Here is an 18704-nt window from a genome sequence, read left to right as displayed (position 1 = left end):
AAGTATGTTCCACTGTCTTTTTAGTACTAAATACATTTTTTCTCACTGTAGCAAAGGATCTGATTTAGAGCTTTAGTGTTTTATTTAATGCACAAAAAATCTAGTTTCCAAAACTAAACTTCGTGCTTTGGGGCTCATGGGGTCTGGAGCTGCTTGCGTTGCCCGGCTGGTAACTTAATTCAGCATTCTTCTTACCTGTCCATCAAACCACAAACGTGTGAAAGTTGCACCTGTGTAAACTTCCTTCCTTTTCTGTGACGCTTTTTGATTTTCGAATGACGACATGTGCACGGTCTACTTTTCCTCATTGTGATTGGTCCTCCGGAAAATGAAAATGACATTAACCAAGATGGCGCTGGGCGACAGAGAAAAGTGATGAGAGGAGAGAAAAGCAGGCGATACAACTATATAACACTGTGCATGCGTTTACCCTGTGCGACTATTTCAAACCAGACCTTTATCATATCACCGGGAGACTGTCAAGTGCGTGCTGAGAGACCGCATTGGCCTACAGAGATATAATAATCCAGCCAACTGTTTGCTAACTAGCTGCTAAAGTAGCTAGCGCAGCTAACGTTCGCTAACTGCGGAAGGCAAGTGAGGAGAAGGCTGGCAGGCAGTTCGACAAGTCAGGCAGCTCTTTTGAAATCAAGAGACCTCTACGTTTGATACAGTAACTGTCCTCACCGTGTTTGCAGCACGGATCAGGTCATCCAAACTAGAGGTCAGTCAGGAAAGTAACGTTACACCTCTGATAAGGACAGCAGAAATACAACGAAGAAAGGCGTCATCTTTCTGATCTGACGCCATGGCTCATTCCCCTATTCAGAGTGGACTGCCGGGGGTTCAGGTAAATAAAATATGTTATTGTACTATTAGCTAATTCTCAGAGGCAAGTTTGTTTGGTTTAGAGACACCCGACATGTTACCGAATGTTTCCTCTTACCTTCAGTTACCTTTAAATAACTTTATCTACGTGAACACTGCATCTTTAACTGTCTGCAACACTATCGCCTTTGCTTTCCAATGACAAATGCACCTGTTTGCCAAAGTCCAGTATGACCGTGATGTGAGTGACCGGTGAGAAAGCTGTCTTTTTGTTGTCAAAAAGACAGCTGTTAGTGTTAGACACTGTATGACTGACGGGGTGTCAAATCCTGGATGTGCTCTTTAGTCTGGCCGAGCTTGCTCTTAATTTATAAACAGCATTTATTGTAGGCTAAAATGCCCATCAAAGTTTCCTACACAGTTCGACGTGTCCAAGTTGCCATTTTGTCCATTTCCACTGTTGTATTGTAATGTTAGACCAATAGTGCAAAGCCAGAAGATACTCAGTTTATTGTAATCTAAGGCAAGAAAAAACGGCTGGAAAAATCAAATATGGGGCATTTCAGCTTGAAAATAACGGTAAACGGATATCAAAATAGTTGCCTAGTTGTTCTGTTATCAACTAATTGATCAACTGACTAGTTGTTTCAGCTCTGTTAATTTCTAAGACCTGAACTGATGCCCCACATACAGTATTTTCTATGTGTATTTACTTCTTTCAGTTGGTGATGTGTCATGTCATGAGCCCAGAGCAGTCAACAGTGTACAACAGAGCAGTCCACTTATCAAACCTATTGGGTTTGAATAGGGCTGCGGCTAAGCTAAGCTACGCTAGTTTTCATTATTGATTAATATGGCGATCGATCAATTGCGCGTTTGGTGCAATAAAAGTCAGAAAATAGTAAAGCCCATGTCATTACTGCTAATGATTACCTTTATTATCGAATAATCTGCCAGTTTCATGAAATAGTGAAAAATCTCCATCAGCGTTTTCCAAAGCCCAAGGTGATGCCTTTTAAATTGTTAATTTGGTTCAGCCAACAATAGAAACCTTCAAGATATTTGGTTTACAATGATGGAAAACACAAAAGCAGCCAGTCCTCAGATTTTAACCAGAGAGGGTTTAGCATTTTTCCATAATTAATGAATTAAATGATTAATTAAATATTAAATAATAGTCATTTAATAATTTGACAATCCACTAAATAAGTAAGCAGCTAATTGTTTCAGCACTAATGACATCAAATTGCTCATTTTACCAACAACACTTCAATACTTAAGATATTTAGTTTGCTAAGAAATTAGTTGCTTTGTTGATTGACTTAAATATTGACAATTTAAACTAAACAGATTTTTGACTGTAGTTAAAGAATGACATTTTTGTCATTGTATTATTATTATTTTTTTACATGTACTAACTGCCAGATGGCAGTTGATACATGTCCTGTTTGAAGAATTGGTATAAAGTAGGCCACACTACAGTTCATGTAAGAACGACAACCTCCTGGGATGACAAAACCAAGACATGCAACGTTATTCCATTGATTGCACACAACACTACTCTTACTGTTTAATTATGAATGCTCTTAATAAGCATATACAAAGGTAAATACAGGTGTAGAGGGGGAAACATGGACCTAGCCTACAGGTTACTATGTAGAGGAGTGTTAGCAATTGGAAGGCTGTCAGTGAGGCTTCAACCCTGAGGGTGTGGTGCGTGGCTGACACTAGACTATACAGTTGGTGTGGTGCAGATGGGAGACCATCAAACACATGCTTTTAGAGCGAGGTTGAGGCAGCTTTAGTTGTCGCAGTAAACCTGCTGACTGTGGATATGGCAAGTGCATTCCCATCATGTGTAGTCTGTGGTCGCAGCGCCCGTGTTGTTCTTCCCATTGTTTTTAGAGGGGTCAGCCTCGACATTATAATTTTCACCTGGATGACTGACCACACCAGTGTTATGATAGTATTTTGGTAGTGTTGTTTCTACTCTGCTTTATTCTGCACCGCTCGGTCTCTTTGTCTTTGTTGGAAAGTCCCTTTGCTATCAAATTCAGCAGCCCCCTCTTTGCCAATTTGTCAAAGTGCAGCTGCTCCCCTTCCATATAGGTTTGAGCACCATGCATTAGCACTTTTACTGGAAACTATTCTCTGGGGGGGCACTGTAAAGCAATATGCTGTGTGAGCCAACAGATCATCGTCTTATAGCTGGGTTACCTGGTAAATTATGCTTTGGGCTTAATTGCTTTAATTCTTTATTATTAAAGGTAATGTAAAAAATATAATGGATTGCGTTTAACATTTTCAGATTATCTTCATAATATACAGTGTGATGCTTTAATAAAAACACAACTTTTCTTTTAGTATATTTTCAGTATTTGTACACTATTTTTGCCATGGATTGCATTCCAAACACTACTCAGGCAGTTCAGGCTAATGATTTCTGTGCATGAAGGGAAAGTGAACTGGCCAACTTGAGGACCATTATTCCCTCCCTGTTGCTCCATGGGGAAATAAGCAATTTAGTCCAGTCAATACGTCCGGGTGTAGTCCTTCAGTTTCTGTGTTGCCTTTGTGGTGGAGGTCATTAAGCCATACATTAGGTATGTCTGCATTACACAGTCTCAAGTTATTCGCGGCCACCAAAGTTGATCTGAAAAGGTTAAAAAGTGTGTCTACATGCAGAGGTCAATGCCAGGCTGAACATTTTTACAGGACTGTTGGTTTGTCAACAAAGGATGAAATGAAAGTCTTGGGTTAGATTAAGTTCTGTGCTGCTGTATGTCATCTGTGGCTTTTGGTCTTGAATCCCTCACATTGCATCAGTTGAGAGAGAAATTGATAAAATGTATTGGTTTTGTGGCAAGGTAATTCTTTTTAGTATACCATTCCTGATTATTCTAGAGAAACAGCAGAGGACAGATAACATCTGGCCTAAGCAGCTGAGCTGTGTAGAGCAAAGTAGGGATATCCCAAGCCTACCCTTAATCAATATAACAGCCAATCAAGGCATATCATAACTGATCAGTATTTGCTTTACTGAACCTGATCATTCAAGGTGTAATTTATCTCATACTGAACACTGGTTATGCCAGCTGTCATCTGGGTGAACTTTTCAACACAAAAACCAACAACAACAATACCATACATAAACCCTTGCATGTATGACAGAATAAATAAAATAAAACGAATCATTCTGTAGAATGAGGTTAACATTGGCTGAGGTAGTAATGACACTAAGACAAGAAGCTCATTTCTACAATGCAACCCCAAGAAATTGAGCCAGTCTGTATTGTTTTGATTGTGCTTGCACACCAAAGTCTTTGCGAACTTCTTCTTTTCATTTGTGGCAGGCTAGGCATGGGAAGTGCATTGCTGCCTCCCACTAGTTAAAAACAATGCATTTGGCCTTTGCAAACAGAAATGATGTACGTGTTAATTTGCATGTAAAGCGGGGGAAGTAAGATCCGATCACAGGTGGTCATTCGAGAGGCATGTGGATACACAATTGTGTGAACTGACATTAATGGAGCTGTCCGCTTGTGATTGGATCACCCAAGACGCATGTTAATGCCAGGTGGCCACAGAGCCTATGAAACACTGGAGGAAAAAAATAAAAGAATTCAAAGTTGAGAATAAGATTAAAAGAAAGCTGTAAGCTATTTTCTCTTCTCCACCAATTTTTTAAAGATGAGTTTACTTGTCATAGTTAGTTTACCCAATGGAAGCTGTTGTGTAATTTCCTGTGTGGCTCTTGCTGCGTTTTCTGAAGTGTTAAAATAACCCTGATGATGTCATCAGGGTCATCTGAGCTCTGGCTTTGAGACTACACATTTAGGACAGAACCCTTACATTACAAACTAAGGGTGTGTGACATACTAAATAGTGAATGTTAGTGTTTATGGTCCAGAGACATTATTAATGCACAGCTTGGGGTGTGTGGTGTACCTCGTTTGGTCCGGACTTTTGGACTTTTCAGTTTGATCCAAACCAAGTTGCAGGTGTGAAACCTCCCTGGACCACGGTCCGGCCCAAACAGACCAAATTTGGTCCAAGGACAAGAGGTAGTCTCGGTCCGGATCAAACTGAACCATGGTTCGGTTCATTTCTAGTGTGAAAGGAAGAAGTTTGGTGGTTACCGTGTGAACCGGAAACAAACAAATGCACTGAGAAATGCGCTGAAATGAGGACACAATTATAAATCTCCCGTGACAGCTCATCTTTTGACATAGACGGCCATGATAGAAGCAAACTGCCACTGGCGTCTTGGGAAGGAGGATTGTAGGCTATAGGCTAGTTGGTGCTGCAGGTAGTAATGCCATAATAACAATACAGTGGCAATGATATTAAATGTTCACCCCTCATTAATTCATTCTTGTTAAAGCTACTTGCGGAACTGTTTACAAACCAATCATTGTCAAGTATCGGGAGAAGCAGGCCACATAAATGATGACGACAGGATACAGGTCTGTCATGTAAAGTCGTTCAGTGCGGTCGCATAAATGCATTGTGAAACCAAACCAAAACTAACCGAATGTATCAAAACATAAACTTTCAGTCACAAGATAACTCCTTTTGTTCTGGTGCTGCCAGGTTTAAAAGTATATCAAATATTTTGCTACCTGATACACATACATCTATTTGAGTAGAGCTGAAACGATTAGTTGATAAGTCAGCGGCAGCTTTTCAGACAACTGATTAATTAGAGTCATTTCCCAAGCAAAAATTACAAACATGTCAAAAGTGAGAATTTGCTAATATGAAAGTAAACTGAATATTGTTGGGTTTTGGACTGCTGGTCTGAAATTTTTAGATGTCATGATAGGGTTGGACAATAAAACAACAATTTTTTTTCAATTACAATATAACAAATGTTCAATAAATATTCAATAAATGTTTAATTCACTTGAATCAGACTTATTTTTTTATTAAGATTTTGTTGATGAAAAGAACTGAAAAAATATTTTACTTAATTTTACTCATACATATTTTTTGAAAAAAGATTTTATCATAATTGTTTTGAATGTTCTACCTCAGGTTTGTGAAGTGATCCAGAGAAAAGTTTAAACCACAACTAACCGTCTGGTTTATACAACTTTCACTCAGGAGCAAAAATCAGCTTTTAAACTCAAAAGAAATAACAACTTCTTATCGTGATAATTATCCATATTGAAAGATATGAAACTTTTTAACATTTTTGGCCATATTGTCCAGCCCTATGTCACCATGGGCTCTCAAGGAAACGGTGATTAATCAATAATTAAAAGTCATTATTTGCAGCCCTAAAGGTGAGGCAGAGGTTGCAATATCCACAAGTTATATTGTGAATCAAATTCACAGTCTGAAAGTTGATTGATTATCTGCTCTTTAATTGCCCCCTAGAGTGTGTATCCCTGATTTAAAAAAAATAACGATGCATCACAGTTTGTTAGATATTTGAACACTGTCAGAATGAGCTGTTGCTTGTATATCGAACTGGTTCCCTGTATGACAACAGCTTGAATACCTGTAATTTTACTTCCCCCCCCCAGCAGGTGACAATTCAAAATGTATAGAATATAATGCAGTGAGGCTTTCAGACATTATGTAGCTATTGCTTTTAAATAGCCAATTTTTCTCCTGTAGATCAACTTTTCTAATTTAATAAAATCCCTGCTGAGTCAGCACACATGCAGGCATGATTCAGTCTTCCCTCCTATTTTGTGTCTTTTGCATGGGTGTGTGCATGTGGCACCTTTTCACCTCAAATAAATTAATTTTAATTAAAGTAAAAAAAAAAACTGCTGGACTATAAATTGTTTTAGCAGGTTTTCTGCTTAGGTTCAAAACTTTATGCACATTCAGAATTTCTCCCACATCTGTGTTCTCTGACATGTCGGAAAAAAAAGACGTAATATTAAGAGACTAACGTCATCATTTGATGAGAATTCATAAGATCTTTTAAGTCTACCCTCTGCTCTGCATTAGGCCTACTTATTGCTCCGCTGGAATTATCCCCTTTAGACCGTTTGACAAGATTGCATGTTGCATGTGAAACCGAAACCAATTGAAAAACACTCATCACAAATCCACACACACGATAACTTCAGTAGCTCACAGTCCCAAACTGCGCCTCAGATTTTAGATGTTTAAATCGTGAAACTCTACACAACAACACGACTCGTCACAACGACTCACAGCGCAAGCACCGAAGTGCGCTTAATTACGATCAGCAGCTGGGCCGAGTTCAATTGAGGCAAGTCTCTTGTGGCGCCCCCTGACATTTTGCACTCTTGGTAACCGCCTATGTCGCCTATGCCACAGGCCGGCCCTGTTTTATGGTATTGGTGAATCAGAATTTAGCTCGTCAGTTGCATGTGGTTCTACGTTACTTAAATGCACTCTGTCCTCTCTCCTCCCCATCCTTCTGTCACAGAATTTCAGAGCTGATCCAGAGGAGTTTTTTACCAAGCTGGACAGAATAGGGAAAGGCTCTTTTGGTGAAGTTTTCAAAGGCATCGACAGTCGAACTCAGAAAGTTGTGGCCATTAAAATTATTGATCTGGAAGAAGCAGAGGATGACATAGAAGACATTCAACAGGAGATCACCGTTCTCAGCCAGTGTGACAGTCCCTTTATCACCAAGTATCATGGATCCTATCTCAAGGTAAGCTTTCAACTTGGGAAGAATATCATCAAGTGCTCAACATAATGCATTCAGTGTGTTCCTGCAAGAAAGCTATGTAGGTCAATAAATAATGCATATGGGCAATGGAATAAGTATTGCCTGTGTAATATTGCACAGATTGCTGGTGAACAACCAGAACTAGGCCAACAATGCAGAATGCAGAAGGTATATAGCTTGTGGGCTTTTAACAGTGCTATTTGTAAGTATTTGGACATTGACATATGTTTGTTTTTTTTGCTCTGTACACCAGCATATTGGATTTGAAATAAAACAATGACAATGAGGTCAAAGTGCTGACTTTTAGCTTGTGTAAGAATCATCAGCTTTTGTATACGTACAAAGTGTGGCATGTGATATTCATCTGGTATGAATGTAAACACTCTTAAAGCTGAAAGTCAGCTCTTTAACATTACAGTCACTGTTTCATGTCAGATTGTGCTAAAATAGAGATCCAAAACAACAGCCTGCTCTTTATATAACCCAAGCCAGCCTCCGACCGGTGTATTGGTCATCTGTAATGGCTATAGTGACAGCATCACTTAGTTGTAAGCCATATTTTGTAACTATAGTAGGTTTTCAGTCACGCTACATGTGATGGTGCTTAGAGTGCCTCTAACAGCATTTATTATGCCGTGGTACTTAACAGCAGTAAGGAGTGAAGTGTTGGTCCATTAGCTCAAGTTATGCTGCTGGCTGAAGGCAAGACTAGAGGCTTATTTGTCTGTAGTATGTAAGCATGGTATTTGTGCTATGTATTATATGCGTTACAAAACTTTAAAGTGGTAATGTTAAGTTCCACAGTTTTCTAGTTTGGCAAACATATTTCGCAACACGCTGCCCTTACCAGAGATCACCAAGGAAGAGTGTCAGCAGTGCTTTTTCTATTTTTCTGTTGAAAACAGTCTAGGCTTTCTTGTCTGGTCAGCAGTGGTGGCAACCATTGATCATTGCTAATGGCAGTTTCATTTATTCCAAAAAAACTGCTGGTGCTGCTGCTGGAAACAGAAAATGCATCAATAAGTGTGTGCCAGAGGATTTCTATCAGATAGGACATCACAAAAATATGTGTTTTTTTTTCTAAAAACAACTGGAAGATAGTTATTGTAGTTTGTCCAGCTGATTTGTCCCACTTACCAAAACAGTCAGCAGTTGCAGCAGCAGCAGTGGATGTAACGCAAAGCTTGTGGAGGCGATTAAGATACTTTGTACGCTTTTCTTACATAAAGCTTGCTTTAACAATGAAAGTTTCCTCAACTTCTAGAAAAGGATAAACCAGCCTATTGTAAATGTTAAAATATAATTAATATATAATTTATTATTATCAATATAAATGTCAGGAGTCTGTTGATAAACAGATAATTATGTTGGTTAACAATTACAGATCCTGATTGTAAACTGACTGCATTTGTCATATTATGTAACGAGTGTCTGTTTCTCAAACAGACTGAACACAAAGTACATTAGTCTGGCCTCTTGCCTAAATTAGTGCAATTTCAGCCATTTACAATACTATTTCTGCAATGTGTTGCTGCAGGTATCTGCTCGCCACTATAGTAAACATAATGTTTTGGGCCATGCAGCATTTAATAAAAACCTAGTTAAACCAACATTTTTGTTAATATTTGTCATAATCTTACATTCCTCCACTACAGCAGTGGGGTACCACTAAACACAGTAACTTAGCTTGTGCAGCCTTTAACCTGTCCAAAACAATTGAAGTGAATGGGACTGATGACTCATTAAAGCTTCAAACTGAGGAAAGATTTCCATAAAATTACTCTGATTTTTATTTATTTATTTGAAAGGGGACACGTTGTGTATAAATTTTTACTTTGTAATAACTACTGCAACTTTGAACACTATCTGACTGAATTGCTGACTTTATTTTTCAGGGTACAAAATTATGGATTATTATGGAATATTTGGGTGGAGGATCAGCCCTGGATTTGGTAAGTCAAACTAAAGTAAATGACCAATTTGAAGATGATCTTGCCTTAAACAATTTGATTTACATGACATGACAGTTCTCTGATGTGGAAAAATTATGTAAAATCTGCACCATCTTCCAAAGTTAAGCCCGTGTCCTCTGATTTATCTGTTCATCTAGTTGGAACCAGGTGCCCTGGATGAAACGCAGATTGCCACAATTCTGAGAGAAATCCTGAAAGGGCTCGAGTATCTGCACTCTGAAAAGAAAATCCACAGAGATATCAAAGGTAAGACTGGCACATGCCATCGCCTTTTTTCTATAAGTTCCTGTAGAAAGACGAGTGCGGGTCTACTGATCAGAGATCTCCTTGCACTTTCCCTGTCCTGGGTCTTTATCATGCAAATAGAAACACTTTTAAAGGTTTTTAGAAACCTGATTAGGAGATTTTTAATTGCTGAAACCATGTTACTGTCAGAAGCCGGGAACAATGATATTACTAAAGTGGTTTTAGACATAGCATTGTCTGTATCTATTTTAAATGCGAAACGTTAATTTGGACACTGAGTGTTTTCAAGGGCGATATTTGTTGCATGTCATATTTTTGTCCCTCTTGCTTTCAGCTGCCAACGTGTTGCTGTCAGAACAAGGCGATGTGAAGCTTGCAGACTTCGGCGTGGCAGGCCAGCTGACAGACACGCAGATAAAAAGGAACACGTTTGTTGGTACTCCTTTCTGGATGGCACCTGAAGTCATAAAGCAATCTGCCTATGATTCAAAGGTCAGAATTATTTCAACTTTTATTCTTATCACAGTCACATTTAGTGTTGGAACGCAGTTGTGTGGCATTAAGCTGCAGAATCCTAAATAAATTTATAGTTTTTGGGAGGAAAATACTCTTAACAATATTTATTATTGACAACAATAAATAGCTAATGGCCCTACATTTTAAATGTAAAATTGTATACCGTTATCTCTCAGTGATTTTGTACCAAAAGAGTAAGTAAAGGTTTCTGCACATGTGCCATTGTAAGACACAGCGACGAAGGGTCAGTGAGTTTGACAGCTGGATCGCTTTGTGGTCTGAAATGCATACTGTAGGTTTACCACATCAGCTGGGTTGGAGTGAACATCTGGAGTAGTGGGAGGCTAGATAACAAAGTCATAAGTGTTATATACACTGAACAAAATTATGAACGCAATGTAACGCAAAATTATAAACAGTGTACTTTTCAGACCAACACAGTGACTGGTATAAAAATAATTTTACTGATTTCCAGTTATGAAAGAAAAACAGAAGGTGAGCGCATGTGGACAGGTGAATGCTCACTATTCATACAGTTCCCACAAGAATCATTCCTACATGTATACAGTAGACAAGGAGAAAATGCAGGATAAAGCACAATCTTACATAAAGCTTTCTTTATCAATGAAAGTTTACCTGTTGTAAACCCAGGTGAAACATAACCATGCTGTGTCGACAGTTAGCATCAATACAATGAGTCAACAGATAAAATGGTGGTAAAGAACAATGTCCAAAAAAAGGTTTTTGTGAAATTACTTTTTTGTTTTTCTTTTCATTGCTCTGTTGACAGTTGTGTGCTTGTTTTTGTGCTTGAGTTTTAACCACTTTTTAAGACTGATTTTCTAGACTGCAAATGACCATGTACATATTTTTGGAATAACCACATAACATGAGTCAGTGTGCCTCGTCAACACAACCACTATGTCACAGTCTTTGTTTTGCAGAGCTTCCTCAAATACGCCTATGCTGCTGCTTCAGGCAGCCAGTTTAAATGTCATTTCACTCAGCATTGTACCAGTCAGGGTACCTGCAGAGTCTTAAAAGTATTTCAAAAATAAGGCCTTAAAGTATTAAATTTAATTTACAAAGTCTTACATTTTTTCCTGTCCTTTCGTAGGATTAAATAAATGCCCTAACGTCATAAATAAATAAACCCACTGCGGGTTACTGGTCAGTGAACGTTACAACAGCAATGGAGAGACAGTTGTGCATAACGGCGAGGACTGTGTCTGTATGTCGGCGTTGCGCCATTGTTGTAGGGAAACGTTATGTGAACGGAAACATCCAACTAACTTATATCACCCAGATGCGGCGATCACGGGAACGAGGAAAAAACCAAACCGGAGCCCGACTCCTTATCCCCGCTGCTTTCAAGCCAATACTATATAAATCTATATTTCAAGAAGCCTTTAGATGCAAAAACACAACAGGATGAATAATCACTGAAGCAATTGGCATATTAGATTACATTACATTACCTTTTTTAGACAAGGTGTAACTAATTGCAACAACTCATACCACATACATTTTTTGTATTTTTGATTTCACCCCTTAAGAGTTCTTAGTGCAAATAATGTATTAAATTCATAGGTGTCATTTACGCTGGGGACACTGGGGACAGGTCTCAGGTCTCACAGGTTTTTGAAGCATTTGTTAAATATGTTCTGAAAAATGGCTTGCAACAAGAAATGTTAAAAAAAATAAATAAATGAAAATACTTTGAGAAAGGTTTTCATTTGCATATTTCAGCGTTGAATATTTCACCAAATAGTGTTAAAATGTCGTCTTGTCTTGTTCTCGTGAACCCAATATTGTAAGTAAGTGTATCGTCACACCCCTAATCTGAACCCTTGCCCGCACCACTTTTCAACACAAAGTGACGTCCTTGATTCATTTTATCTTATCAAAGTACAAACACACCCCAAGAAGCTATAGTGTGTTAAATATGAATGTATTATAATAAAATGTTTTATTAAATTCACGTAACTTTGTAAATAATTTTCTCGGGCTTAAAATTCATACAGATTTTCCATTATACGGCAGTGAAGTTATTAAATTTCATCCTAGGTGGTATTAAAAAGGTCTTAAATTTAGCTTTGAGAATCCTGGGGGTACCCTGGCCAGTGTGTGTGTATTTGTGGAGAAGCATGTGAGATTCTGCTGATTTTATTAAGAGGATGTTTTTGTCCCAAATGTCTTTGTTTTATAGGCAGACATCTGGTCGTTAGGAATAACAGCAATAGAACTGGCTAAAGGAGAGCCGCCCCACTCTGAGCTTCATCCTATGAAGGTCTTATTCCTCATCCCAAAGAACAATCCACCAACACTGGAAGGAAACTACAGTAAACCACTTAAGGAATTTGTTGAAGCCTGTTTAAATAAGGAGCCTAGCTTTGTAAGTTTAAGGGTCTCTTGTTCATAGTCTTACAAGGAATAGTGCACAGTACATAAAGACTATTCAGCTATTCTTTTAATATTCACTCTTAAGTTTGTTTTGTCTTTGTTTTTCTTTAGAGGCCAACTGCCAAAGAGCTGTTAAAACATAAGTATATTGTAAGGCATGCCAAAAAGACATCCTATCTGACGGAGCTGATTGACAGATACAAGAGGTGGAAATCAGAACAATCTCGGGAAGAATCCAGCTCTGATGAATCTGACGAGTAAGTGTCTGACCCATGATCATCCAGTTCAGCCTGGGGGGCAAGACACACACAAAATCATTACACTGAAGATTTTCCTAAAATCCTTTGTCACTGTAGGGAGCAAAATGACCAGGCATCTGGAGGAGATGATGCTGGCAATGATGACTGGATCTTCAACACCATCAGGGAGAAGGACCTAAAAAAGTTTCAGAATGGGGCAGCACAGCCTGCTGAGCTTGAAAGGAAACCGGTGAGGCTATACTCCATTGTAGAGGAGAAAAGTAGTAAATTAGTAGTTCACCTCTTGTTGGCAAGGCCAAGTCTTCTGTGTGTTTAAGGTCTCTAATATTTCTCTTTTAATCTTAAAATCATCTTTTTTATTTTCCAGGTGCAGGAGAGTTCAAAGAGGCCTTTGTCACAAAGCTTATCAACAATCTTTTCTCCATTGTTTTCTGAGGTAATGTCATTACCAAGTGATCCCAAATAAAGACAATCATCATCACTGAATGGATGATTTGAAATTGTAAAAAGCATCAATGCTGAGTAAAATCTGCTATATGTTCAGATTCACTTATTTTGTCAAAGCTTACAAATACAATATATAGGAAGTGCACATTCACATTAACTAAAGTTCCCATCGTTGCAGTTGAAAGAAAAGGGTGAGACACATAATGGCAAGCCAGAGGCTGCAGAGGGGCTGCGGGAGGCCATTTACCTGGCAGAAGAAACACATCCAGGAATCTGTGACTCGCTGGTAGCTGAACTAGTGCAGAGACTTCAGAGGTAATATGATCATGTCGTCACTTCTTATTATACTCTTGTATGTTTTTTCCTGTTGTAACAGGTTGTTGGGGTAGGCATAATAGAGATTAACTGTTCATAACTGTAAATCAACAGGCTTTCAGTCATGGAGAGAGAGGCAGTGTAATTGAACAGAATGGGCAAAAAGGCGTGATTGTACTAAAAGTTAATGAATTTATTGATTGGACTTTTCACATACACTAGAACACTTTGAGGTCATCACTAAAGATGTACTGTTTTATAGACATTTTGCAGGTACTTTGTCATAAACTAAAGTATTAGAGAGATTTTAAAGCTTGATCTGATGAAAAGTTAACGGATGTTATTACAAAGTACTCTGAAGGCAGCATGACATTAAAGTTTGGGCAGATTGACATTTGGTAAGATAATGCCACGGCAGTTTCCCAGTCACTCTAGACATTTTCACCCCATTCAATATCATTGATTCTACCTTGCATCCGCTCAGGTCCTACTCCCATTCGTGTCATAAACATGATCGATATTTCTCAGCTCTAAAAATTAAATTAGGTTATTATTCTGTTATTCAATACACCTAGTCCATTATCATAGTCCTCGAGGGTTGAGGCTGCACTCTCCATTGATAATAAGTCCAAAAAATCCCTCAGCCTGTTGTATTTATCGATCTGTCATGATATTTGACATTTATCAGTCCAATTTCCGGGAATTATCCTCTTTACAGATAGAAAGGCTAGTGCAACAATACGTTGCGTAATTCTTGCATTTATATTTACCACTCTTTCCCAATTTGCATACAATGGGACATTGTGGAGTATAAACATTTATTCTTACCTGTAAAACATCTATCACCTCAGTCCAGAATCTTACTACCATTAGACAGGACAACAGGATCAATCTGACCACAACTGTGTCAGCACAATTCAGAAGCGTTTAGGTCCATTTTTTAAGTCATGGTGATGTAATATAAGCCCAGCAAATGATCTTTGTTTGGTTTTAGTCTTGTTTTAACTTGAGGCCTGTTCAGAAAATAATATTTTAACCTTATTTCTAATGTTTTGTCAGGTTTTCTGTACCACATGCAGCTGCCACTCAATGAGAGGAGCTACATCCAGCTCTGCTCTAATTTTCCATCCTGGTGGCTGCAGTCAGATGTTTTCCTCTGACCTCCACAGCCGGGATGAAGTCTCCCAGGAAGGTCTCCATCACTCATTTGCCCGAAACAAATCCTGGCCTACATAATGTCTGTTTATACGCTAGCACACCACCAGAGGGTCCTATTCAGGACAGTCAGTGGCAACCCACTCAGCTGCCGCCTGCTGTAAGATGTCCCTTCTCAATACCTCCTTCACAACTGTTTTCAATTTAAGGGTGGAGTTAGCTATCTTTCTGCAAGGACTTATAGGTTTTGATGAGTTTGTGGCTTTTTCACAAAGGTTTACACTCAGCATCCTTTTGGAGAAAGTACCTTGCTTAAGTAATTGTGTGCATGTGTGTGTGGCTGTGCGAGATATCCTGTGAAACGTGCGGTGAAGAGTGACGAGTGGGTTGAAGCATTCTATTGAAAACTCAGGTATCCTGCTTTAAGTGGATTGGGTCTTCTGGGAGATGGAAAGAGCTCTATAGGGTGGTTGTACAGACTTGTAAATAAGCTAATTTCTACAGATTCATGAAAAAATAATGGCGCGTTTGTAATGGAACCACTGTGTACAAATGGCCAAATGCAAACTGTAGATAATGGTTGTGGTATATTTTGAGACTAAAATGGCCATACATGAGATTGCCTTGCCTTTCTACTTGTTCTTTTGTATATCGGTCTTTGATTTCTCCAGTTGTAAAACTTTTTAAGTACACATCCAGTGAATGAAAATGGCTGCCCTCTATCATGTTTCACTATTGATTTATTATTATATATATATATATTTTTTTTTAATTCTCTTTAACTTTTTGGTTTCACACTCTATGCTGTGGCTGTAATAATGTTGGAGAATGTAAAACGGAAAAAGAAAAGGCTGCATTGCTGAAGCCCCCTCCAGTTTCGAACACTGGATGCTCTGTTTCTAGCCCCAATTCTACAAGGCCTTGAGGTGTGTTGGTTTGTTGGACTTTTCTTCATCCCTTTTTATTTTTTGCCGTGTGTTCTTGACTTGTTAGATGAACTGAGTTTGCGTCCATTCATTCCATTAACAGGGCAGTGCCATCATCTAGTTTAAAAATCAGCAGGCTCTGTTAGTCTTCCTAGGAGCTGCAGTGGTACTATCTATCTCCTCAGCGTACCTACAGCTTTAATTGCACTTCAAGTATAAATGCCTTTGACTATAAACAAAGTAGCCATAAAACAGTAGCACGAGACTTACAGTATTTTGCAGTTATGCTATCTGGGACACAAAAAAAAGTCCACCTGAGGTCTCACACCTTGGACTCTGGAGTTGGTCATGCAGTGTAATATTTGCCTGGCTCTGTCTTTGCATTTGTACTTGTGAGAAGTTTTTCAGTTGTACAGTAAATGCATATAGACATAGACTTCTCACATAGTAGATGACACTGCTCCCAGATGTACATATTAATGTAAAGCCAGGAGGTATTAAGAGACCAGCCGCACTGCTACTACTTCTGAGTTTAGTTTAAAAGGAATGTGCATGATAGTATAAACAATATAAAGCCTATTGGTTGGCCTGAGCAGTATGTGTTGTAGCATACTGCTGCAGAACTGGAGTTACGTTGAGTCCTCAACAGAGTTGAATCAGCCTTAGAGTATTTGTGATGAATGGGATGAACAGTATCAGCTTTAAAATATTAGATCAAATGTTTTTGTTTTTTTATTTTTTTCTACCCCCACCCCCCGGCATTAAATGCATATGCAGCAAAACTTTAAAAGACATAATGAAAGATCAAGAATAATTCAAAAATCATTCCTTCAATTTTCAAGTCTTCAAGTCTTATGGTCAGATGATATATTGTTTTCGTCACGGGGCAATACACTGTACATAAAACACAGGGAAATTTAAAGAGAAAATGTTAGTCCAACATCTTGACAAATACACTTATTCGCTTTCAAGAGGGGAGAGCTGGATAAGAAGATCAATCTTCTCTCTTATTTGTCTGTTAAAATAAAGGATGGAGTTGGTTAGCTTAGCGCAAAGACTGGCAACAGTTAGCCTAGGTCAGTCCAGAGATAAAATGCACCTACCATGACCGCTAAAACTCACCAACTATATTGTTTGATGAATTCATAAAACTATGACAAGTTTTTGATATTTTACATTAGGTTATGTGTCAGACTATTTCTCGACAGAGACCAGTAACTTCCAAAAGTCTACTGGTTGCCAAGCAGCTGGTCCTGGCCAAAAAATGCCAGTTTGTTGCTTTTAAAAGTTACACTTCAGGTTAATGTATGGACTTAACAAACGACATCTAACATATTAATTCGTGAGCTTTAGAGTTGCAGATGGGGGGATTTTTTTCCCTCTTGACAGAGTCAAGCTAACGTTTCCTTCCCTTGTGCTAAGCTAATCAAACCAGCTGCTGGGTGTAGCTTTTAACATTATATTTCCTTTCCAGACTTGTACAGGCATGAGAACAATGTTGATCCACACATCTGTATTTATCTCACCACCAGAAGGCAAATAAGCCTATTTACCAAAATGTCAAACTATTTAATAACTCTTTAATTTGACCATTTAAACACAACATTTCCTCCCCATTTCTCTCCAAAAACATTTTAAAAAATTCTGCTTGCTAACGTAAGCCAACTCTGGTGGAATATATAGTTGAAAGACAAATCTGTGGAAATCGGTTAACCAAATCAAGGAAAGGTACCAGACTCAATTATTTCCATTTCACTCCATTTTCCTTTTGTGTTTTCTGCTCTCCATTCAATCCTCTGAAGTGAAATATGTGCCATGCAGTCCTCCGCCCCAGACTGAGAATAATTCAATACAATTTGCACCTTCTACATAGTCTATTATGACTCTCTATCTTGTTATGTATTGCACTTTGCAGATTAATTTAGGTTTTTAAAAAAATGGTACTTGAAAAGGCTACAATATGATGTTGCAATTACACCCCCCCCCCCACCTCCCCCCCAATTGTGTGTTGTATGGCAATAAAGCAGTGTGATCGCCAGGAGTCATTTCTTAGCACAAGTAGGCATATATTCTATTAAACTATTTTTATAACCCAAAAAGAGCAGTATTATGTTATAGAGGGAGTAAGGTATGGTTCTGTGATGTGTTAAAGTTTCATTACACACTGGATAGCAATCACGTAAAAACATTTAATTTTGTGTGAATTTGCTGACAGTTTATAGTCCAGTATACATGTTTGCTAATTCAGGACAGTGCTGTTGAATTTATTAAAAGTTGTCAAATGATTAAGGAAGAAATAAAAATCCAGTACAAATTTGATGAACAGTTTTGCTATTGTTTGTGTTCAACTCCTTGAATAATGAGCAGATATTGAATGCTGCTCCAAATTGTTATGAATGCCTCTTAAGCTTGAATTTTAAGGATAGTGATGATAATTAAGAGCCACATTGCTTGCAAGATGTATTGAATTTGAATGATTCATCTTTAAGTGGAACCAAAAAGGATATATACATACTATAATCTGAATATATGGGGGTTGGATTCATTATAACATTTCCAGATTTAAAAAAAAAAATGGTAAAATTAAGGTTAAAATTCAATTAGAAATCAAGTGTCCAGGACTTACTTATCTGCATGTTCAAGTTTTAAATTTTCATCTTAAATTTGTGATGTCAAATCTGATTCACCAGTCAGATTTGAGCACCTTGATTTTTACGATCAAATCCACTAGATGTGTGGAGAGAGATTTTGTCAACTTAAAATCAGGTTTTGGAAATTGCGCAGCTTATCCCAATGGGAATTAAAACTACATAAATTCAGAATAAAGTTTTTTAAATAAAATACTTAAATGCTATAAATTCAACAAATCGTAGTTTCACATATTGATATTGATATATATGCTTATAAATACAATTCTTGCTGCCTGTCTTTGCTCCTATTCTCATTTTGCTGTGAACACCTGAAGCACTGA

General features: G+C 38.1%; 1 protein-coding gene across 3 annotated transcripts; it reads left to right on the top strand.

Annotated features, from left to right (window-relative positions):
- The first annotated feature begins 330 nt into the window (after positions 1-330).
- stk24a (serine/threonine kinase 24a (STE20 homolog, yeast)) lies at positions 331-18052 on the top strand. Of its 3 annotated transcripts, none has more exons than XM_038720558.1 (11): positions 332-850; positions 7244-7474; positions 9388-9444; positions 9603-9711; positions 10046-10203; positions 12437-12622; positions 12742-12887; positions 12987-13119; positions 13258-13326; positions 13501-13652; positions 14712-18052. In XM_038720558.1, exons 1-11 carry the CDS (start codon positions 809-811, stop codon positions 14743-14745), a joined length of 1317 nt encoding a protein of 438 aa, XP_038576486.1. In that variant the 5' UTR covers positions 332-808; the 3' UTR covers positions 14746-18052. The 3 variants fall into 3 exon arrangements, with proteins under 3 accessions (XP_038576488.1, XP_038576486.1, XP_038576487.1); XM_038720559.1 differs by having other exon boundaries at positions 333-850; positions 13516-13652; XM_038720560.1 differs by lacking the exon at positions 14712-18052 and having other exon boundaries at positions 331-850; positions 13501-13656.
- The last annotated feature ends 652 nt before the right edge of the window (positions 18053-18704 follow it).

This window comes from Micropterus salmoides, unplaced genomic scaffold, assembly GCF_014851395.1.
Source record: "Micropterus salmoides isolate LMB-PRFRI ecotype aquatic unplaced genomic scaffold, ASM1485139v1 Ms_hic_scaffold_15, whole genome shotgun sequence".
Taxonomy (NCBI): Eukaryota; Metazoa; Chordata; class Actinopteri; order Centrarchiformes; family Centrarchidae; genus Micropterus; species Micropterus salmoides.
Note: the sequence above shows the minus strand (reverse complement) of the source record. Positions and strands in the feature narration are given on the sequence as shown.